The 21692-nt window shown below is 43.5% G+C and overlaps 2 protein-coding genes, 1 long non-coding RNA gene and 1 other non-coding gene across 4 annotated transcripts; 2 read left to right on the top strand and 2 right to left on the bottom strand.

Annotated features, from left to right (window-relative positions):
* Window positions 1-390: 390 nt before the first annotated feature.
* LOC115158826 (uncharacterized) lies at window positions 391-5051 on the bottom strand. Its single transcript, XR_003868744.1, has 3 exons — window positions 4965-5051; window positions 871-1042; window positions 391-624 (listed from the first exon to the last, which is right to left on the bottom strand). It is a non-coding gene; the product is annotated as an uncharacterized LOC115158826 (long non-coding RNA).
* LOC115158825 (60S ribosomal protein L36) lies at window positions 3994-7537 on the top strand. The gene is made up of 4 exons (XM_029708177.1): window positions 3994-4073; window positions 5979-6073; window positions 6804-6938; window positions 7412-7537. Exons 2-4 carry the CDS (start codon window positions 5981-5983, stop codon window positions 7499-7501), a joined length of 318 nt encoding a protein of 105 aa, XP_029564037.1. The 5' UTR covers window positions 3994-4073; window positions 5979-5980; the 3' UTR covers window positions 7502-7537.
* On the top strand, window positions 6550-6678 carry LOC115159026 (small nucleolar RNA SNORA63). The gene has a single exon (XR_003868821.1). It is a non-coding gene; the product is annotated as a small nucleolar RNA SNORA63 (small nucleolar RNA).
* A 349-nt stretch (window positions 7538-7886) lies between the features above and the next one.
* On the bottom strand, window positions 7887-20857 carry lonp1 (lon peptidase 1, mitochondrial). The gene is made up of 18 exons (XM_029708176.1): window positions 20273-20857; window positions 19499-19587; window positions 18992-19111; window positions 18577-18859; window positions 16627-16688; window positions 16200-16329; window positions 15937-16020; window positions 15456-15676; window positions 14922-15060; window positions 14574-14752; window positions 14361-14448; window positions 14113-14235; window positions 13178-13294; window positions 11457-11597; window positions 10862-11027; window positions 10123-10349; window positions 9711-9875; window positions 7887-8496 (listed from the first exon to the last, which is right to left on the bottom strand). Exons 1-18 carry the CDS (start codon window positions 20831-20833, stop codon window positions 8347-8349), a joined length of 3045 nt encoding a protein of 1014 aa, XP_029564036.1. The 5' UTR covers window positions 20834-20857; the 3' UTR covers window positions 7887-8346.
* Between the last annotated feature and the right edge of the window lie 835 nt (window positions 20858-21692).

The following is a 21692-nucleotide window of genomic DNA, read 5'->3' on the forward strand; positions in this document are numbered from 1 at the left end:
ATAATATTTACATTTACAGTGGGTGAGCTCCATTCCTGACAAGCTGATCAGATTCAATTTCAGCCACATAGTGAATTCTAGAATGTTGTCATTGATGAGAATGAATCTAAAAATCTATTGACATTCAGAATGGACTTTGTTTAGACATCTAGCCTGTATTGTAGTTTCATGACCAGAGACAAATGTTTAAAAAGGCACAGAATTTATTGATTTGGAGTGGTACATGCAATCACGCAGTGTTGCTTTATAGGATCCTTCCCACTATATGTCAAGTGATAAAAATCCTAAGTTATCAATTAAAAGTTTATGGAAAGTCTGCACTTGTCCTCATGTGAAAACGACAGTTTATTAAATATTCTACAGCTGTAATGTCATCGATCAAATCACCACAGCAGTGGTGGGGGTCAAGTGTCCCTATGGTGCCTAAGGGACCTTAACATTGAAGAAGCAGTGAAGTCGAAGGATTTCTTTATCAAGGGAGGGTCTTAACGCCTCCGTGAAGACCATCCTTACTGGCACCAGGTCACCTGCTTCTTCGTTGTCGTGGACAACCAAAGCCTCCATCACCGTCCCCATCCAGCGTGACGACCTCTGACAGACTCATATTGCTCCTGCTGTTAGTTCCTGTTTTCAGGGAAGCCAATGGCCCAAAAATATTCCACATACACGGCTCCCAGAATAGGTTATATTACGTACACGTTTTGCTCAAAGCAGCCAACTAAAGTAATATAGTTAAAGTAAGTTCAATCACAAAGGCTGGTCTGAGTACATCTCCTCACAGTTTAATTCAGTAGTACAACACAATTCACATTGTATTTTATCATGGGCACAGTGAGAATTTATATCAGTGATGTTTAAATGATGTCTTACCCCCAGAATGAGAGAGAGTACATCACTTCCAGCAGATATTTTAATGTGTTATTGAGATGTCTGTCCACAGGCTCGATGTGCTGTGGTCTCCACAACTGGATACTCTCGCTCGGATCACATTGGCACAAGATGTCCATGCACCGGATGATGTGAGGGATGCACTCCTGCTGGACTGGAAAACAAAAGGGACATTTGGTCAGTGGTATGTAGGGCCGTATCAGCATCTTTATCTGGACAGAAAACACATTGTCCAAGGTGGGGTTTGTGTTATGATAAACAATGTGACAAGTGTTCCCTCAACGCCCAATCGTCAACTCAAACCAAACCTTATTTGTCACATGCACCGAATACAACAAGTGTAGACCTTACCGTGAAATGCTTACTTAAAAGCCCTTAAACAACAGTGCAGTTCAAGAAGAGTTAAGAAAATATTTACCAAATAAACTAAAGTAAAAAATAATTCAACACAATAACGAGGCTATATACAGGGGGTAGTGTGCGGGGTACAGGTTAGAGGGAATTTGTTCAGTTGAAGTCGGAACTTCACATACACCTTTACTAAAAACATTCAAACTCAGTTTCACAATTTCTGACATTTAATCCTAGTAAAAAAATTCCCTGTCTTAGGTCAGTTAGGATCACCACTTTATTTTAAGAATGTGAAATGTCAGAATAATAGTAGAGAGAATGATTTATTTCAGCTTTTATTTCTTTCATCACATTCCCAGTGGGTCAGAAGTTTACATACACTCAATTAGTATTTGGTAGCATTGCCTTTAAATTGTTTAACTTGGGTCAAACGTTTTGGGTAGCCTTCCACAATAAGTTGGGTGAATTTTGGCCCATTCCTCCTAACAGAGCTGGTGTAACCGAGTCAGGTTTGTAGACCTCCTTGCTCGCACACGCTTTTTCAGTTCTGTCCACAAATTTTCTATAGGATTGAGGTCAGGGCTTTGTGATGGCCACTCCAAATACCTTGACTTTGCTGTCCTTAAGCCATTTTGCCACAACTTTGGAAGTATGCTTGGGGTCATTGTCCATTTGGAAGACCCATTTGCGACTAAGCTTTAACTTCCTGACTGATGTCTTGAGATGTTGCTTCAATATATCCACATCATTTTCCATCCTCATGATGCCATCTATTTTGTGAAGTGCACCAGTCCCTCCTGCAGCAAAGCACCCCCACAACATGATGCTGCCACCCCCGTGCTTCACGGTTGGGATGGTGTTCTTCGGCTTGCAAGTCTCCCCCCTTTTCCTCCAAACATAACGATGGTCATTATGTCCAAACAATTCTATTTTTGTTTCATCAAAAGTACGATCTTTGTCCCCATGTGCAGTTGCAAACCGTAGTCTGGCTTTTTTATGGCGGTTTTGGAGCAGTGGCTTCTTCCTTGCTGAGCGGCCTTTCAGGTTATGTCGATAAAGGACTAATTTAATTGTGGATATAAATACTTTTGTACCTGTTTCCTCCAGCATCTTCACAAGGTCCTTTGCTGAAACAATTGTTGGAAAAATTACTTGTGTCATGCACAAAGTAGATGTCCTAATCGACTTGCCAAAACTTTAGTTTGTTAACAAGAAATTCATGGAGTGGTTGAAAAACGAGTTTTAATGACTCCAACCTAAGTGTATGTAAACTTCCGACTTCAACTGTAGATAGGGGTGAAGTGACGATGCATAGATAATAAACAGCAAGTAGCAGCAATGTAAAAAAAAGAAATGGAGGGGGGGGTCAATGTAATAGTCCGGTGGCCATTTGATTAATTGTTCAGCAGTCTTATGGCTTGAAGCTGTTAAGGAACCTTTTGGTCCTAGACTTGGCGCTCCGGTACAGCTTGCCGTGCGGTAGCAGAGAAAACAGTCTATGACTTGGCTGACTGAAGTCTCTGACAATTTCATGGGCATTCCTCTGACACCGCTTATTATATAGGTCCTGGATTTCAGGAAGCTTGGCCCCAGTGATATACTGGGCCGTACACACACCTCTGTAACACCTTAGGTTCAGATGCCGAGTTGTTACCATACCAGGCGGTGATACAACCGGTCAGGATGCTCTCAATGTTGCAGTTGTAGAACTTTTTGAGGATCTGGGGACCCATGCCAAATCTTTTCAGTCTCCTGAGGAGGAGTCTCCTCATGCATCATTGTTTGTTGTTGTTTCCCAATCAACAGTCTGGATCTTTCTCTTCTGCCATGGTGGATGAGCTACCTGTCCTGGTAAATACAGGGCCATTTCTCTTTCCCACAGGGTTTCCAGTCCGAAAGGCAAAGTTACTTTTAATAGCTAGCTAAGTTGATTACTAAAATGGTAACATCTATATTAAAATACCATAACCCATGTTGGGGTTTTACCGCTAGGTTTTATGGGTATTACAACTCATACTGTGGTACTCAATACTGTAAGCTTATGTTAGAAACCAGATAAAATAGGCACAGGAATAAATGTAAAATACAAATTAAACTATGAAAAATATGTATTTTTCCCCCCCCCATTCAGTTTCATACTCGTGACCTCCCAGAACTTTATCCACTGTGTTGCGCACCCGACATGTGTTGATTGACAGTCCATTCAGAGGGCTGAGTGTGCGTTTCACTAGCCAATCTGTTGCAGTTTATTTTCATGTGTGATGCTGCCTGCGGCGACTTGGAGCGTTAATAAACTGGGAACTCGGAAAAATATGAGGTCAAATCATGTCGTCAGGGATCTTCAGGTTGTAAAGTCGGAGCTCTGGAGAGAGGCACAAGCTCCCGAGTTGGATGACCGTTCAAATCGATTTTTCCCCAGTCGGAGCTCGTTTTGTTTTTCTCCAGAATTCCCAGTTGTTTTGAACGCACTGAAGTCTGAGATGTTTTTCTTTTAATATTAAGCTAATATGATGATACATAGGCCTGTAGCCTAAACATTACAATAATATTGTGATAATATTATTACGGGAATTAAAATGGAAATGGACATGAATTATATTAGAATCGCTCTTCCTTTCTGATTGTACAAATGTTTGCTAAGGTCTATTCTAAACGATTCACTTTTTGAAATATATATTTATCTTGGAGAACAAACAGACTACTGAATCTAAATGGTCCGCACCCCCAGGTGGCGCTACAGAGATTTCACTGGTGTTTCATTTAGGAAAAACCCTCATTACCCAACATCCACCACTAAGCGGTCCTTCCGGTTTGTGCGCCATTAAAGAAAGCAGGTAAGAATTTGATGAAGAATTTAAATCATCTAAAATCCTTACAAAATCTTTGACATCGTTTCTTTTTTTACTAATTTGAATAGAACCAACACAAGGTAAAGTTATTGCTTAAAGGATGCTTCCAATATTGCCGTGATAAATATACGATTTTCACGGTAAACATCAACTTAAAGTTGCTGCGCTTACATGGCCTCTTTTCCTACACACATGAGAATCACATCGGCTTGTTATTGCTGGAGCTTCGTAACGAGAATTTTTATAATGACTACAGATAATACATTTCTTTTACTATTTTTACTGCAAATCCATGTACTTCTATCGTCAGCAGTAAGAGTAATTAGCTAGTTGGTCACGGTAATAGGCTCACCAGCATTATGTCAACCATTTTTGTGTTCCTTGCTGAATCAATAGTTTTAACGTTACCACCTGAAGCACCTTATTACATGACTGGAGTGTGGCTAGTTAAATATACTGCAATGACAGCGTTGTAGGAAATCAGCAGTACCGTTAGCTAGCCAGACCGGTAACAAAACGTTCAAATCAAATGTTATTAGTCGCATACACACTTAATTATTGCTGGTGTAGCGAAATGCTTGTGTTTCTAGCTCCAACTGTGCAATAATAGCACATTTTATTTGTTACATGCGCCGAAGACAACAGGTGGAGAGTTTACAGTGGGGCGGCAGGTAGTCTAGTGGTTAGAGCGTTGGACTAGTAACCGAAAGGTTGCTGGATCAAATCCCTGAGCTGACAAGGTAACCTGTCGTTCTGCCCCTGAACAAGGCAGTTAACCCACTGTTTCTAGGCCGTCATTGAAAACAAGTATTTGTTCTTAACTGACTTGCCTAGTTAAAAAGGTAAATTAAATAAAACAGTAAAATGCTTACTTACAAGTGTGTAACTTTTTTAAAAAAACGTCTTTGGATAAGTAAATATCTAACAGTACACACATTTTAAAAGTAAAATAATGGAATTAAGTATTAGGATGAGCAATGCCTGGTCCTGTGTTTCACGAGCGGAAATAAAACATTCCTGAAACGTTCCATTTGCACAAAATGCTTATTTATCTCAAATTAGTGAGGGTTTCTCATCCACCTGACAGGTGTGGCATATCAAGAAGCTGATTAAACAGCATGGTCATTTAAACAGATGCACCTTGTGCTGGGGACAATAAAAAGCCACTCTAAAATGTGCAGTTTTGTCACACAACGCAGTACCACAGATGTCTCAAGTTGAGTGTCTGTGCAATTGGCATGCTTAATGCAGGAATGTCCTGTTAAGTTTTCTACCATAAGCCACCTTCAACATTATTTAAAGAATTTGGCAGGCATAAGCTACAGACAACAAACACAATTGCATTTTATTGATGGTAATTTGAATGCACAGAAACACTGTGACGAGATCCTGAGGCCCATTGTGAGGCCATTTTTTTAAATCAAATATTTATGTATCTGACCAACATCTGTATTCACAATCATGTAAAATACATAAATTAGGGCCTAATGAATTTATTTCAATTGACTGATTTCCTCATATGAACTGTAACTCAGTAAAATCATTTAAATTGTTGCGTTTTATATTTTTTTGTTCTGTGTGTGTGATGTGTACATAGGGCAGCAGCCCTTTTATTAACCAGGTAAGTCAGTTAAGAACAAATTCTTATTTACAATGAAGGCTAGTGGCTAAGGACAGGGTACTGGGTGGAGGCCCGGCTAGTGATGGCTATTTTAACAGTCCAATGGCCTTGCGATAGAAGCTGTTTTTCATTCTGTCCCAGCTTTGATGCACCCGTACTAACACTGTAATGTAAGTTGGTTGGTCAGCAACTAGCTAGCCAGTTGAAGTCTCATGCTTTGAATTACATGTAACTAAACATATTATTTTTTTCTCTCTCTCTCTCTACAGACATGGCTATCAGGTATCCTATGGCCGTGGGGCTTAACAAAGGCCACCCCGTAACCAAGAATGTGACCGCACCCAAACACGCCCGTAGACGAGGGGTGAGTTAATCTGAATGGATAGAAACATGACACCCATCACAGGTAATGTGGTGTTGGTAGAGCCCACGTCCTCAGGTAAAGGGTCTGGACTCTGGACCCTTTGCCAAAGGTTGTTTTTGCTTGTCCTGGAATTGCTGTTTTAAGCCCCGGCTCTGATTTATAGTTTGGGTTACTTTTACTTTTTAGTCATTTAGCAGACGCTCTTATCCAGAGCGACTTACAGTAGTGAATGCATACATTTCATTTCATGCATTTTTTATTTTTTTGTACTGGCCCCCTGTGGGAATCGAACCCACAACCCTGGCGTTGCACACACCATGCTCTACCAACTGAGCCACAGGGAAGCTATTCCCATAGCTGCCGCACCTGTAGTGATTGAAAGTGGTCAGGCTTTGCCTCCCCGTTATTATCAGATAATGGGTCAACAATTTAACTTGAGCATAGATGGCACTTACTGGTCCAATAAACTGTTCCAAAAGCAGGATAAGTTCCAGTGCAGCTTGTTCAGTGCTGTTCTGTCGTTCCCCCTGCACACATCAACTAGTTTCCTACTATCCCTGTCTGTCTGCATCCCACGGCTGACAGGGACGCTTGGTCTCAGACACTTTAAAAAAAAATAGTAGCTATCTTAATAAAAGGCTTTTTTTTATCTCATGGTAAACAATCTACATTTCCACAGTGACTTTACAACTGGTTGTTTGACCAACTGTTGCTGATTTTTGTATTTCAGCGTCTGACCAAGCACAGCAAGTTTGTGCGTGACATGATCCGTGAGGTGTGCGGCTTCGCCCCTTACGAGAGGCGCGCCATGGAGTTGCTGAAGGTGTCCAAGGATAAGCGTGCCCTCAAGTTCATCAAGAAGAGGGTATGTAACTCCCCTGCTACCCACCTGGCTGGGTGTATTGGTGGTGTTGGCAGCATGAAGCCATTTGATCATGTCAGATGGTTTGTTTCTGAAGCTGCTTTCTTGTGTATAAAAAAAAACGTGAACAAAATAAGGGCTTTTTGTTGTTGTTCAACCTGAACAGATTTTGTAGTACCCACATAATGTTGAACGTTACCATCTGTTGGGGTTTGTGGAAATGTCCTGCAGCATATATTGAAAGATTCATCAACTATTGGATCAGTCCTGTAGTTTGTCCAATCAGTTAATTCTCAAGACAAGTTTCGCATTATGCAACTGCTATCCCCTATACATGTTGATTACTGAACTTGTCCCTGACTTATCTGTCCCAGAGACATGCTTTAGTGTTGTCATCCTGCGTATGGTAGTTTACCTGCATCATGTTCGGTTTTCCCTCTTTACATTGTAATGTAACCTTTGGGTTTTCTCCCCAGATTGGAACTCACATCCGCGCCAAGAGAAAGAGAGAGGAGCTCAGCAACGTCCTGGCTGCCATGAGGAAGGCTGCTGCCAAGAAGGATTAAAAGCTGTTCTTGCAAATAAATATTTGTATTTCAAAAGAATGTGTCAACTCCTTCATTTTAGGATGGAAGTGGTACTGTACCTAATGTGATTAATCTGCAGAGGAGACCCATTTTCCATTTATACTTGATCAGTAATATGCATGTATTTTACTAGAATAGGTCCTGCAGACCTTGAGTACAGCTCTACACCTGTGTAAATATTCTGGAGAATGACTCTGGCTGGTTAGTGTACTTTACAGTACGCCAGCTGCATTTTTAGAAATGCTAATGATGGGCTAGCCACTAGTCTTACCAGTAGCCTGTGTGCTTGCTGTAGAAATTGGCAATAAATGGCAAAGGTGTCATGAAACCATTGATCGAGTGGGAATAAACTTCAGCATAAAAGTAAAGTTATAATCTGCAAGTTTTATCAACAGTTAAATTAAATGCAACGTTTGGTCAATAAAAAGGGTCTAGGTTGTGTAAGAGTTTAACATCGGTAATTAGAAATGTAACTTAGATCTCAAATGTCCCACTAATACATGATAGACATACGTTTCACTCTCATGACACAGCTGTCTCACACGGTCAGATGTCAACTTTTAACAGGTGAGAATGTACAACCAAATAAAAACAAAGCTGATCAGAAACATCTGCTTTCATAGTTCAGGATACCTGATCTAACCAGTTGTGTCCATCTGGGTTGGGGTGAATTCCATTTTAATTCCAGTCAGTTCTTAAAGTAAAACAAATTACAATTCAACATTTTCCACATTGAAGAGAATTGGAATTTCATTGTTCTTCCTGAATTGACCCCAACACTGGTAGCAGCTCAGGTGCCATTTTCAGTTTCACAGAGTCAGTGTTCATTGTTGTGGAAAGACTATGGGGTACATCTTGCTGTAATGATCCACAAAGTGAACCTCCAGGCCCTCTGTGATGAACTCTGGCAGGTCAGAGAAGTCCTTCTTGTTCTCCGCTGGTAAGATCATGCAGGTCACTCCTGCACGCTTTGCCTGGAGAGAAGGGAGGAATGTTCAAGATTCATTGTGGTCACTGCTACTAAAACTATACACAAATATATAACGCAACATTTAAAAAGTGTTGGTCCCATGTTTCACAAGCTGAAATAAAATATCCCAGAAATGTTCTATATCCAGAAAAAGCTTCTGACATTTGTTTACATCCCTGTCAGTGAGCATTTCTCCTTTGCCAAGATAATCCATCCACCTGACAGGTGTGGCATATCAAGAAGCTGATTAAACAACATGATCATTACACAGGTGCATCTTGTGCTGGGGACAATAAAATACCACTAAAATGTGCAGTTTTGTCACACAACACAATGCCACAGATGTCTCAAGTTTTGAGGGAGCATGCAATTGGAATGCTGACTGCAGGAATGTCCACCAAAGCTGTTGCCAGAGAATTGAATGTTCATTTCTCTACCATAAGCCGCCTCCAACGTCATTTTAGAGAATTTGGCAATACATCCAACCGGCCTCACAACTACAGACCACGTGAAACCACGCCAGCCCAGGACCTCCACATCCAGCTTCTTGACCAGCCAACTGGACAGCTTATGAAACTGGAGTATTTCTGTATGCAATTAAGCCCTTTTGTGGGTAAAAACTTACTCTGATTGGCTGGACCTGGCTCCCCAGTGGGTGGGACCCTGCCCAGTCATGTGAAACCCATAGATTAGGGCCCAATTAATTTATTTAAATTGACAGGATTTCCTTAATTTTACTGAATTACAGTTCATATGTTAAATTGTTGCTTTTATATTTTTGTTCAGTATAATAAAAGTTCAGATAAGTTTCAGAACATGAGCTCTCCCATACTCCAGACTAACACTGTACCCTCATGATTTACTATAAAATAGGCTTTCAGAAGGAACCATAAATTAAACTTGAATGTCATATGCAAAAACATATCGTTTGCATATCCGTCTTACCAGTAGCCTCTGTGCTTTCTGCAGGAATTAGCAATAAAATGGCAAAGGTGTCTTCAGTATGTTATGAAACCATTGTTGATCAAGTGTCTCACCTCATAAGTTACGTTTTTATAGTAATACAATATGTAAAGTAACGGCCTACTTGAACTACATTTCGTTCTCTTTCTCATAAATAATAATACTTTTTTTTTTAAAAAAGGTATCAAGTTGACCAATTATCCCACTAAGCTCCCAGGTAACTAAAACAGTGTTATTAAGAGTGACGTGACTCACAGCAATGGTCTTCTCCTTGATGCCTCCCACAGGCAGGATCTTTCCGGTCAGGGACACCTCTCCAGTCATGGCCACGTTCTCCCGCACTGGCGTGTTGGTGGCCAAGGACAGCAGGGCCGTGACGATGGTGCAGCCGGCACTGGGGCCGTCCTTGGGAGTAGCACCCTGTTAATAACCACAGCAGCCGTACAGGGAGAGAGGAGGAGAAACTGTTTGTTTGGTACATTGAAGGTCCCTTTTCATAGAAAACTGTAATAGGGTGAGTGATTAAAGATATCAGATAACATGGTTGGTTGAAATCTGTACATTGATGGAAAAACACAACTGCCAGTTTGTACGGAAGGGGTATACAAGACAAACATTTTAAAAACTGCTACAGTCTGTAAGGACAGTGTCATATCATCAACCCTACCTCAGGGACATGCAAATGGAGGTGGGCGCCAGAAAAAAAGTCGTTGTCTGGCTGCTGCTTCATGAGGAAGGTCCTGGCGAAGGTACAGGCGATTTTAGAGCTCTCCTTCATCACATCTCCCAGCTGCCCTGTCACCTCCAGGGACCCGTCCCTGGGGCCGTCCTTATCCTTACCCCCAGTGTCCCGCGGCCGTCTCAGGGACGTCTCGATGAACAGCGTGGTGCCACCTGGAGAGATGGAGGGGACTTTAAAAACCCTTATGAGGCGATGTCTGCTAAATCTAATTAGCACAACAGAAAAATTCCCTATCAAAACCCATCTGTTTAAGCTAGAGATATCTGCACGGGCTGCATCTCAAGCTGGAAAAGCATTCCAGGTGAAGCTGGGTGAGAGAATGCCAAGAGCGTGCAAAGCTGTCATCAAGGCAAAGGGTGGCTACTTTGAAGAATCTCAAATATATTTTGATTTGTTTAACACCTTTTTTTGGTTACTACAAGATTCCATATGTGTGATTTCATAGTTTTGATTTCTTCACTATTATTCTACAATGTAGAAAATAGTAAAAATAAAGCAAAACCCTTGAATGAGTAGGTGTCCCAACTTTTGACTAGTACTGTATATCTTTTTAAAATAAAATTAGAAGTCTAAATGATCCCCAGGCTTACACTCCAGAGGGTTAAGATCAGAGAGGTGTTTGTCGTCTATGCATAATGCTGGTTGTAAAACAGGTCGTTCTTACCCATGGCTGTCCATGCCAGGCCCATGACAACACCAGGCGGTGTGACGTCATACATTCTATCCACGGTGAAGATGGGCTTGCCGACGTAATCCTGCAGGTTGTCAGGGGTAACCTGGACCGCGGTCTCCTCCCCACTCACGATACGGAACGCCACTTTCCGGAACACCTGGACAATCAGAAACATCAGCAACACCCTAAAGTCTAATTATTTCCTTTCATAGGGGAAAATCCTAATTTCCACTTACATCGAATGAGTGAAAATGTGACTTCAAAGTCAGGATTAACCCCATAGTGTATACAGTGCATTCTGAATGTATTCAGCCCCCTTCCCTTTTTCCACATTTTGTTACGTTACAGCCTTATTCTAAAATAGATTAAATAAAATGTTGTCCTCATCAATCTACACACAATACCCCATAATGACAAAGCAAAAACAGGTTTTTAGAATTGTATGCAAATTTATATAAAAAAAAACTGAAATACCTTATTTACATAAGTATTCAGACCCTTTACTCATGACTTTGTTGAAGCACCTTTGGCAGCGATTTAGACTTGCCACTAATACATGCAGTCAGAAGGTGAAGTTTGGCCTGACCTTCTCCACTTGTTTCTGTAGGTTCCTGACTCCACTCTCTCTGCAGTACTGTCTGATGAGAAGGTTCAGAGCCTCTGGGGAGATGTCGGTCGTATCCTCAGTCAGTCCACATTGAGTACGCAACTGAGGTACCAGGTACTTCTGTTAGAGAGAGAGAGAGAGAGTTACGGTCAGATGGCGATACCTCTAATAGCTTGGTCGTCCATCCATTTGTCGAAAGATTTTCATATTCTAATATTCACACAAAAAAAATATGCTAAATTTTTCCAACAGAAATTCACTAAACTGGCTTGTTGTGATTAAAAAGTAACTTTTCATTTAAACGTTATCCTCCCATTTTCAGCTCTGTTGATGGTTTTGCCACAAGTCTTGCGATAAATAGCAAATTTGCGCATACTGGTTTTATTGGTTAAATTGGCAGCCAAGCACCAATCATCATGTCACCAGCATGATTATAGAGTCAAGCTCATCATTACTGTGCATTTTACCCACCCTGTGACGTTCATCATAACTTGAAATCATCTGAAGCTGGTGCATGATTTTCCGGGACCGAGCGGGAGGACCCCGGGACCCAGCGGGAGGACCCCGGGACCCAGCGGGAGGACCCCGGGACCCAGCGGGAGGACCCCGGGACCCAGCGGGAGGACCCAGCGGGAGGACCCCGGGACCGAGCGGGGGGCCCCCGGGACCTGACCCCGGGACCCAGCGGGAGGCCCCCGGGACCGAGCGAGAGGACCCAGCGGGAGGACCCCGGGACCTAGGGGGAGGACCCCGGGGGAGGACCCCGGGACCCAGCGGGAGGACCCCGGGACCCAGCGGGAGGACCCAGCGGGAGGACCCCGGTACACAGCGGGAGGACACAGCGGGAGGACACAGCGGGAGGACACAGCGGGAGGACCCCGGGCCGGGACCCAGCAGGAGGACCCCGGGCCGGGACCCAGCGGGAGGACCCCGGGACCCAGCGGGAGGACCCCGGGACCCAGCGGGAGGACCCAGCGGGAGGACCCCGGGACCTAGCGGGGGGCCCCCGGGACCTGACCCCGGGACCCAGCGGGAGGCCCCCGGGACCGAGCGAGAGGACCCAGCGGGAGGACCCCGGGACCTAGGGGGAGGACCCCGGGGGAGGACCCCGGGACCCAGCGGGAGGACCCCGGGACCCAGCGGGAGGACCCAGCGGGAGGAACCCGGGACCCAGATGGAGGACACAGCGGGAGGACACAGCGGGAGGACACAGCGGGAGGACCCCGGGCCGGGACCCAGCGGGAGGACCCCGGGCCGGGACCCAGCGGGAGGACCCCGGGCCGGGACCCAGCGGGAGGACCCCGGGACCCAGCATCGTCGCATGACTGCAGTTTACTTCTATCAAATATTGAGCAAAACATTTATAAAAAATTCCAATGCCATTTGTCGCATGATCTATTTCATCGACCCAAAATATTACCCACCCCTGTCAAACATGTTGGTGGTTAAGAGCTGGATCATTATTTGGGTCAATGAAATAGATCATGTGATAAATGGCATTGGAAACGTTTTTAGGAAAGGTTACCAACAAATTGTTTCCATCAGGCCTTTTTATATCCCACAGGTACTTTAGTCGCATAAAAATGTTTGGATGGAAACATGTTTAATGAACCAATGTTTGCAGTAAGATGGAGTGGGTGTTTTGTTAAATCATGCTATTTGACTGCTGTCTGATTGAATCTTGTGTGATGACACATTACCTCAGCGATGGCTAGTTTCTCCTGGGCCACGTATCCAGACACGTTGATCATCTCCATACGGTCTCTGAGGGGCTCTGGGATGGTGTCAGTCACATTGGCAGTGCAGATAAACAGAACCTGGAGAGAACAAGGACACAAACTGTTAGATTCAAGAACATGACCTATTCATTATCTGTGCTGGGCTGTAAGAAAAGTCTGTACACCTCAAATCCCTCCAGGGACAAGTCCATCCTACCTTGGACAGGTCCATCCTGACAGGTGTGTCCACCTACCTTGGACAGGTCCGTCCACCTACCTTGGACAGGTCCGTCCTGACAAGTGTGTCCACCTACCTTGGACAGGTCCGTCCACCTACCTTGGACAGGTCCGTCCTGACAAGTGTGTCCACCTACCTTGGACAGGTCCGTCCACCTACCTTGGACAGGTCCGTCCTAACAGGGGTGTGTCCACCTACCTTGGACAGGTCCGTCCTGACAGGTGTGTCCACCTACCTTGGACAGGTCCGTCCTGACAGGTGTGTCCACCTACCTTGGACAGGTCCGTCCTGACAGGTGTGTCCACCTACCTTGGACAGGTCCGTCCTGACAGGTGTGTCCACCTACCTTGGACAGGTCCGTCCTGACAGGTGTGTCCACCTACCTTGGACAGGTCCGTCCTGACAGGTGTGTCCACCTACCTTGGACAGGTCCGTCCTGACAGGTGTGTCCACCTACCTTGGACAGGTCCGTCCTGACAGGTGTGTCCACCTACCTTGGACAGGTCCGTCCTGACAGGTGTGACCACCTACCTTGGACAGGTCCGTCCTGACAGGTGTGTCCACCTACCTTGGACAGGTCCGTCCTGACAGGTGTGTCCACCTACCTTGGACAGGTCCGTCCTGACAGGTGTGTCCACCTACCTTGGACAGGTCCGTCCTAACAGGTGTGTCCACCTACCTTGGACAGGTCAACAGGCACATCCAGGTAGTGATCCAGGAAGTTGAAGTTCTGCTCCGGGTCCAGAAGCTCCAGCAGAGCTGAGGACGGGTCGCCTTGGTAACCACGACCTATCTTGTCAACCTGGAAGAATAAAAGGCAGAACAGTCGATCATCTCCTTCACCAATAATACCAACAAAAACGCATTAAACTACATTTCTGCCAGCCAAATAGAGCTAGAGCTGACAACATAGCATGTATTATTCACCTCATCAATAAGGACCAGTGGGTTTTCTGTTTTTGTCTTCTTGAGGCATTGAATGATCTTTCCAGGCATGGCTCCCACATACGTTCTCCTGAAAACACACAACACAAAAGTACAGTAAATAAAAGTTACTCTCAACTTTGGATTGTGTACAATTTGAATTCTGACAGAATTGTTTTACTGAGCAATGACCAGTAGCTAAGTAGTGTCTTATACCTGTGGCCTTTGATTTCAGCGACGTCGGTCATACCACCGACACTGAAGCGGAAATACTCTCGGTTGAGTGCTCTGGCGATGGAGCGAGCGATACTGGTCTTTCCCACACCAGGAGGACCATAGAAACACAGGATCTTTCCCTGGGTCGAGCCTCTCAGCTGGCTCACCGCAATAAACTCCTGCAGGAAGAAAGAGAGGAAGAAGGGTGAGGTGAAGAGGAAACTTTGTATTTTCTTAATTAATTAAGGTACAATTCAGCCAACAGATTCGATTTTTCACATCCACAAGTCCAACCGTCTACCACTGTCAGATTGTAACCATGGTGATCCCACAGTACAATTCTCTCACCAGAATGCGTTTCTTGACATCGTCCATTCCATAATGGTCTTCCTCCAGCACCTCTTTGGCCCGTTTGAGTTCCAGGTTCTCCTCACTATTAGTTCCCCAGGGCATCGAGGTCAGCCAGTCCAGATAGTTCCTGGTCACACTGCACACAGAACCAACAGTTTAACAGAACAGTCATGTTCATCTCGTACTTATTGAATTGGTTTTTTATTTATTTACTTTGTATAAAAAAATAGGACAGATGTAACAACAAAAATATGCTCTTTCTGAGTGATAGTTCAAAGGTGAGGCAGATGCTGAGGTCAGTCCCTGATTCCCAAATCAACCCCTAGCCCCTACCCACATAGCACTTACATATAGATCTGTGAGAATTGGATAGGTTTAAGCAGTATGGTGGTAGCTCTATTTTGCCCTGTGATAGGCCAGGTGGAATTGTCGCCATATTGCTTACAGTACACCTATCCAATCCACTCAGATCTCCACATCCAGGGGGGGGCAGGGATGGACTAGGGGTTGATTTGGGGTTCAGGGACTGACTTGAACTCTGAGGAGTGGTTGTCCAGCAGGCTGAGTTTGTTTAGCTCCTCGTTGATGACGTCCATGATGTGTTGGGGCACGGTGCGCTCCTTCAGCCTCTCCCTGAACTTCTCCTCTATGGCATCCTTGTCCTCTTTCTCCAAGCCCAACTCCTTCTTAATGATTTTAAGCTGCTCCTGGAGCAGGTACTTCCTGTGGGTCAACTTGATCTTCTCCTCCACCTGACAGAGACGTCACAATCATTATAACAAATATTTTCATTCTTTAAATAAAAAAAAATTCTGTGCGAGGAATGGCAAAGTCGTCATATTGGATTGGTGCCTGTCCGAACCATCGTCGCCATTCATTTAGGTTACTATTTTACTGTAAAATGTGTCATAACATTTTGCAAAGAGCTTGAGGTGATGAAAAAAAAAAAAAAAACAGTTTTGAAGAGGTACTGTACACATCTCAACATTGGCTAAAGAGGAAGTCACGTTACCTCCCTGCCGAGGCGCTGCTGCAGCTTACTCAGTTCATATTCTTTCTTCAGCAGTGATAACGCCTTGTAGAGACGTTTGGGAATCTGAGGAGAGCGTTACATTTATTGAAAAAAAAGCACAAAGAATATTATATTGCCAATCTACATGTGCTTATGGGTAATGGCTTCTTTTTTAGTTTGAACATCCATGGAGAGAAAAGGCAACAAAACATGAGTAAAGAACTGATCATGTTTGTTAGTGAGGACAATCCCTGTCTACTTACGTTGGTCTCTTCCAGTACGTCCTGCAGCTCGTGTGACTCGGCCCCTGTGAGAGCGGCTCCCATGTCACTCAGATAGATGGGGTTGTCCACTACTCTCTGCCCAGCCTGCATCATCTGAAGAACAGACTCTCTGCGTGCACACACACACACACACACACACACACACAATTACATGTTAGTCATTTGACAGACACTCTCATGCATCTAAAAAAAAAAGGGAGGAGGCTGAAACATGTGTGGGCATTTGAAGTAAAGCCTTAAAAAATAAGAAGTCAGTAACATTCACAGACATTCAAAAAAACAAAACATAAAAGTTCTGGACTATTGCTGCATTCATAATTACCGCCATCTAGACATTGGAAGAAACATCCCTTTCCTAGGTATTTTGAACGACAATTATGTATTTGTAAAGAAATTATGTCATTACCTGTAAAGTGGATTAAGGGCGATGATGTCACGGATGGTCTTCACGATCTCTGCCGTCAGGGCCTTCAAACAAAGTAAATCAACTAATTTGATTTATTTTTCTTCAAATTGAAACATAAAACAAACCAACTGCTACACAGGCATCAAGCCACAAATACGTGGTTAAAGGGGCAATCCGCAGTTGCTACAACCATTTTCAGACTTGTAAATTAATTACATACAGTACCAGTCAAAAGTTTGGACACACCTACTCAATACAGGGCTTTTCCCTTTATTTTAATCTATTTTCTACATTGTAGAATAATAGTGAACACATCAAACTATGAAATAACACATATGGAATCATGATTAACACTTTTTATATTTTTATACTTTTATTTTATTTTTTTTATAATTTGAGATTCTTCAAAGTAGCCACCCTTTGCCTTGATAACAGCTTTGCACACTCTTGACATTCTCTCAACCAGCTTCATGAGGTAGTCACCCGGAATGCATTTCAATTAACAGGGGTGCTTTGTTCAAAGTCAATTTGTGGAATTTCTTTCCATGTTAATGCATTTGAGCCAAACATTTGTGTTGTGACAAGGTAGGGGTGGTATACAGAAGATAGCCCTATCTGGTAAAAGACCAAGTCCATACTTGAGCTGTTCTTGCCATAATAAGCAAAGAGAAACGACAGTCCATCATTACTTTAAGACATGAAGGTCAGTCATTCCGGAAAATGTCAAGAACTTCGTAAGTTTCTTCAAGTGCAGTCACAAAAACCATCAAGCGCTATGATGAAACTGGCTCTCATGAGGACTGCCACAGGAAAGGAAGACCCAGAGTTACCTCTGCTGCAGAGGATCAGTTCATTAGTTACCAGCATCAGAAATTGCAGCCCAAATAAATGCTTCACAGAGTTCAAGTAATAGACATCTCAATATCAACTGTTCAGAGGAGACTGTGTAAATCAGGCCTTCATGGTCCAATTGCTGCAAAGAAACCACTACTAAAGGACACCAATAAGAAGGAGACTTGCTTGGGTCAAGAAATACAAGCACAACCCCACAGCATGATGCTGCCACCACCATGCTTCACCGTAAGGATGGTGCCAGGTTTCCTGCAGACATTACATTTAACATTCAGGCCAAAGAGTTCAATCTTGGTTTTATCAGACCAGAGAATCTTGTTTCTCATGGTCTGAGAGTCTTTAGGTGCCTTTTGGCAAACTCCAAGTGGGCTGTCAGGTGCCTTTTACTGAAGAGTGGCTTCCGTCTGGCCACTCTACCATAAAGGCCTGTGGTGGAGTTCTGCAGAGATGAGAAACTTCCAGAAGGACAACCATCTCAACAGAGGAACTCTGGAGCTCTGTCAGAGTGACAATCAAATTCTTGGTCACCTCCCTGACCAAGGCTCTTCTCCCCCGATTGTTCAGTTTGGCCGGGCTGCCAGCTCTAGGAAGAGTCTTGGCGGTTCCAAACTTCTTCCATTTAAGAATGATGGAGGCCGCTGTGTTCTTGGGGACCTTCAATGCTGCAGAAATGTTTTGGTACCCTTCCCCAGATCTGTGCCTTGACACAATCCTGTCTCAGAGCTCTACGGACAATTCCTTCAACCTCATGGCTTGGTTTTTGCTCTGACATGCACTGTCAACTGTGGGACATATAGACAGGTGTGTGCCTTTCAAATCATGTGCAATCAATTGAATTTACCACAGGTGGACTCAATTTAGAGTCTCATAGCAAAGGGTCTGAATACTTATGTAAATATGGTATCTGTTTTTTTATTTTTAAATTTGAAAAAATCTACAAATCTGTTTTTGCTTTGTCATTATGGGGTATTGTAAATTGATTGATGAGAAAAAAGTATATTTAATCAATTTTAGAATAAGAATGTAACGTAACAAAATGTGATAAAAGTGAAGTGGTCTGAATATTTCCCGAAGGCCCTGTATAATCCAAACGCCTACCTTGACTTCCTCTGAGACCTCAAACTGTTGGTGCACCACGTTGTCTACCTCCACCATAAGGATATCAGGGGAGGGCAGAGGGAGCATCTCTACTATCAGGTCTGCCTCCTGCACCTTCTCCTCCATTGTTTCGGGCAGGATGGCTGGGTCTTTACGCTCTTTTCTCTTGGGCTTCCGGCGTGAGACATTGGGCTGGCTCCCTGGTTCAGTGACAGAGGCAGACTCAGAGGCAGCAGAGGCAGGTTCATCCGGCTCCACCTCCATCTGTTTGGTGATGCGGATTCTACCAGAGAGAAAGGAGTATTTCATACAGTGCGTACGTTTCCAATGGGCACTGACTCATACTGTAGATTAAATATCAAAAGGTAACATAACATGCAGAGTAAGTGTTTTTTTCTTCCATTTTCACCCCTACCTTCTGTGGCCCATAACAATCATCCTCAGCTTGTCACCAAGGTCCTGCATCTCATGGATCTGTACAAAAGTTCCTGTGTTGTAGATGGCATCCAGACTCTCCACCACATCAGTCTCATTACTGAAGAACCCCAGAGAGAGAAGAGAAGAGAGAACGTCAGAGAGAATACAGTAGGATCTGTCTAAAGGGTAAGTACTAGAGCCAGGACGATACCAGTATCGCGATACTCCTTAGTATTGTGGCAAGGAAACAAAACACGAAGCGGATTTAACTTCTTCAGGAAAACAGCCCTAATGTTGGAAACAAACATCAATATCTTGTCATCCTGAGTCACATTTATTTATTTTCCAAACTACAAACACACAATATGTTACAGCAGGTTTTTAAAGGACCAAAGAGTTGTCTGCTTCATGTTTTCATTTTTGACATGTAAAAAACAAAACAAATATTGCGATAAAGCTATAATCACAGTCCTAGCGTTTACAGTTGAAGACAGATATCCCTTACGCATCGTCTTTCTTCAGGAACACTCCAGCGTACGGTTGGGCAAGTCGGACTTTTCTCCTCAGAAGATCCATAAGCCCCTTGTTCTTCACCTACAAATGAAACACCACCCAACATGTGTAATGATTAGCTGACTTGCACAACAACAAGATGTTAGAAAATGGAACTACTGCATTAACAAAAACAAAGAAAATGATTCCCTAAGATGTTAGACCGAAAAGATCTGCAGCAACGATGACCACATACAGTACTAGAGTTGAATATGATGCAATTCCATGTAAGACTTATTGGAGGCATTAAAATGTAAGACCCACTATGCAGAAATCGCTCTAACATTTCCAGGTTGCTAAAATTCTAATAGTTCACCTAATTTCAGTTTATGTGGCAAAACAAGCAAGTATAGTGTAGAGAATCACTGTATAATCTAAACAGCTGTGGAATATATTTTATATAACCAAAAGTATTGTATTTTCAGCTGTTTGAAGCTTGTGTACAAAAGTAAAGCAAAAAAAAACTCTACTTAAAACGGGAATCATAGAAATAGCATAGAACAGAGCTATCTTAGAATTGCTTTAAATGAGAATGACAGATTTATAACTCCCATTTCTATGTGGGTTTTGTCAGGTCGCCCAAAAAGTTAAGTATTGCAACTTTAAGTTGACACACTGGTCGAGACACCAGTCATTCAAAATAAGTGAATTTTTTAAATTCTGAGTATTGCATCATCCAGATGTGTCCTTGGGAGACCTCTGGCTCTAATGAGTCGGCGCTGCTTACCTCGATAATTTTGATGAACCTTGGGAAAACCGGGTTCCTACTGACCGCGATCAGTGGTACGTTGGGGAACACTTCAGGGACCAGCATCGGGGTGAGAGCTGTCATCTGGGGGGAGTTGTACGGAGTTCCTCCATCTCCCCCTGACTCGTCTCCCCCAGACCCGCTGCTCTCCGACCCGTCTTCCCCCGAGAAGCCAGCGCCGCTGCCTCGGTTACCAAACAATCTTATCTGGTTGTAGCTGGTCGAAGCCCCGCAGCCGAGAATCGCTCTTTCCCCGGAAAAAAAACCGGTGACCCTTGTCCATCGGTTGAGCTTCGCTAGCCTCCCGGCTCCTGTCATTGATGTAACAACGTTACCAGAGCGGGCGTTGCATAATGTTTTCCTAAGCGTACCGTTCGTAGAATAAGATCTTTTGGCCACCATTACAGTCCAGTTAGATGACTCGCCAACGAGAGATCGCACGGTCCCCGTTGTAAACATATTGGGGTAATTTCTCGACAAGATTGCGCCGTTTTTAGAAGTCTGCTTACAAGCACCCAGCATTATCATGTAAGCGGCCATGTTGAATCTCGAGCTTTCTACTGTCGTCACTAGTTACCACAGCCACAAAGTCTCAAACCCCGCCCATTTCTAAAATGTATCTTCTTAATAAAATAGGATTTTAAACCTAACCTTAACGTTAACCTTAACCACACTGCTGTCCTTATGCCTAACCTTAAATCACATTTCCTTCTTCCGGCAGTGTTTCTTTTTTTGTTGTTGCAACAATAATAACACTATTACATATCAATACAGGGACATTCCTCTGAATACAATGAAGAAAAAAAATGAAATAATAGTTATACAAATCTCCACCCCCTTTTACACAAGCTCCCTGACATAAGCGTCAAACGTGTTTCTTCTTCGATGAAGTTTAACGGCGGTTGGCATCCAATAAATGTTGCATTACCGCCACCTACTAGACTGGAGTACAACTCCCTTAAACTTTGCTTGAATTTTTTTATTTTTTAAATACCCTACCATCTAACACTACATACACACAAAAAATTAGAATAATAAACAATAACATCACCCTACTCCACTATTTAAATCTATTTAGCCCTACTTTAAGGCTCCTGAGTGGCGCAGTGGTCTAAGGCATCTCAGTGCTAGAGGTGCCACTACATACCCTGGTTCGATTCCAGGCTGTATCACAACTGGCCATGATTGGGAGCCCAATAGGGCAGCACACAATTAGCCCAGTATCGTTAGGGTTAGGGAATTTGTTCTTAACCGACTCGCCTAGTTAAATAAAATAATATACTTCAGGCCAACAGCCTGAAAGGATGGGACACCACCACTTAACACACCCTGTTGACATCAAGTCCCACACACCCAAATACCTCTCTGCCACCACAAACTCTATTTTCTGCGACATTCC

The sequence above is a fragment of the Salmo trutta genome, chromosome 22 (genome assembly GCF_901001165.1).
Source record: "Salmo trutta chromosome 22, fSalTru1.1, whole genome shotgun sequence".
NCBI lineage: Eukaryota > Metazoa > Chordata > Actinopteri > Salmoniformes > Salmonidae > Salmo > Salmo trutta.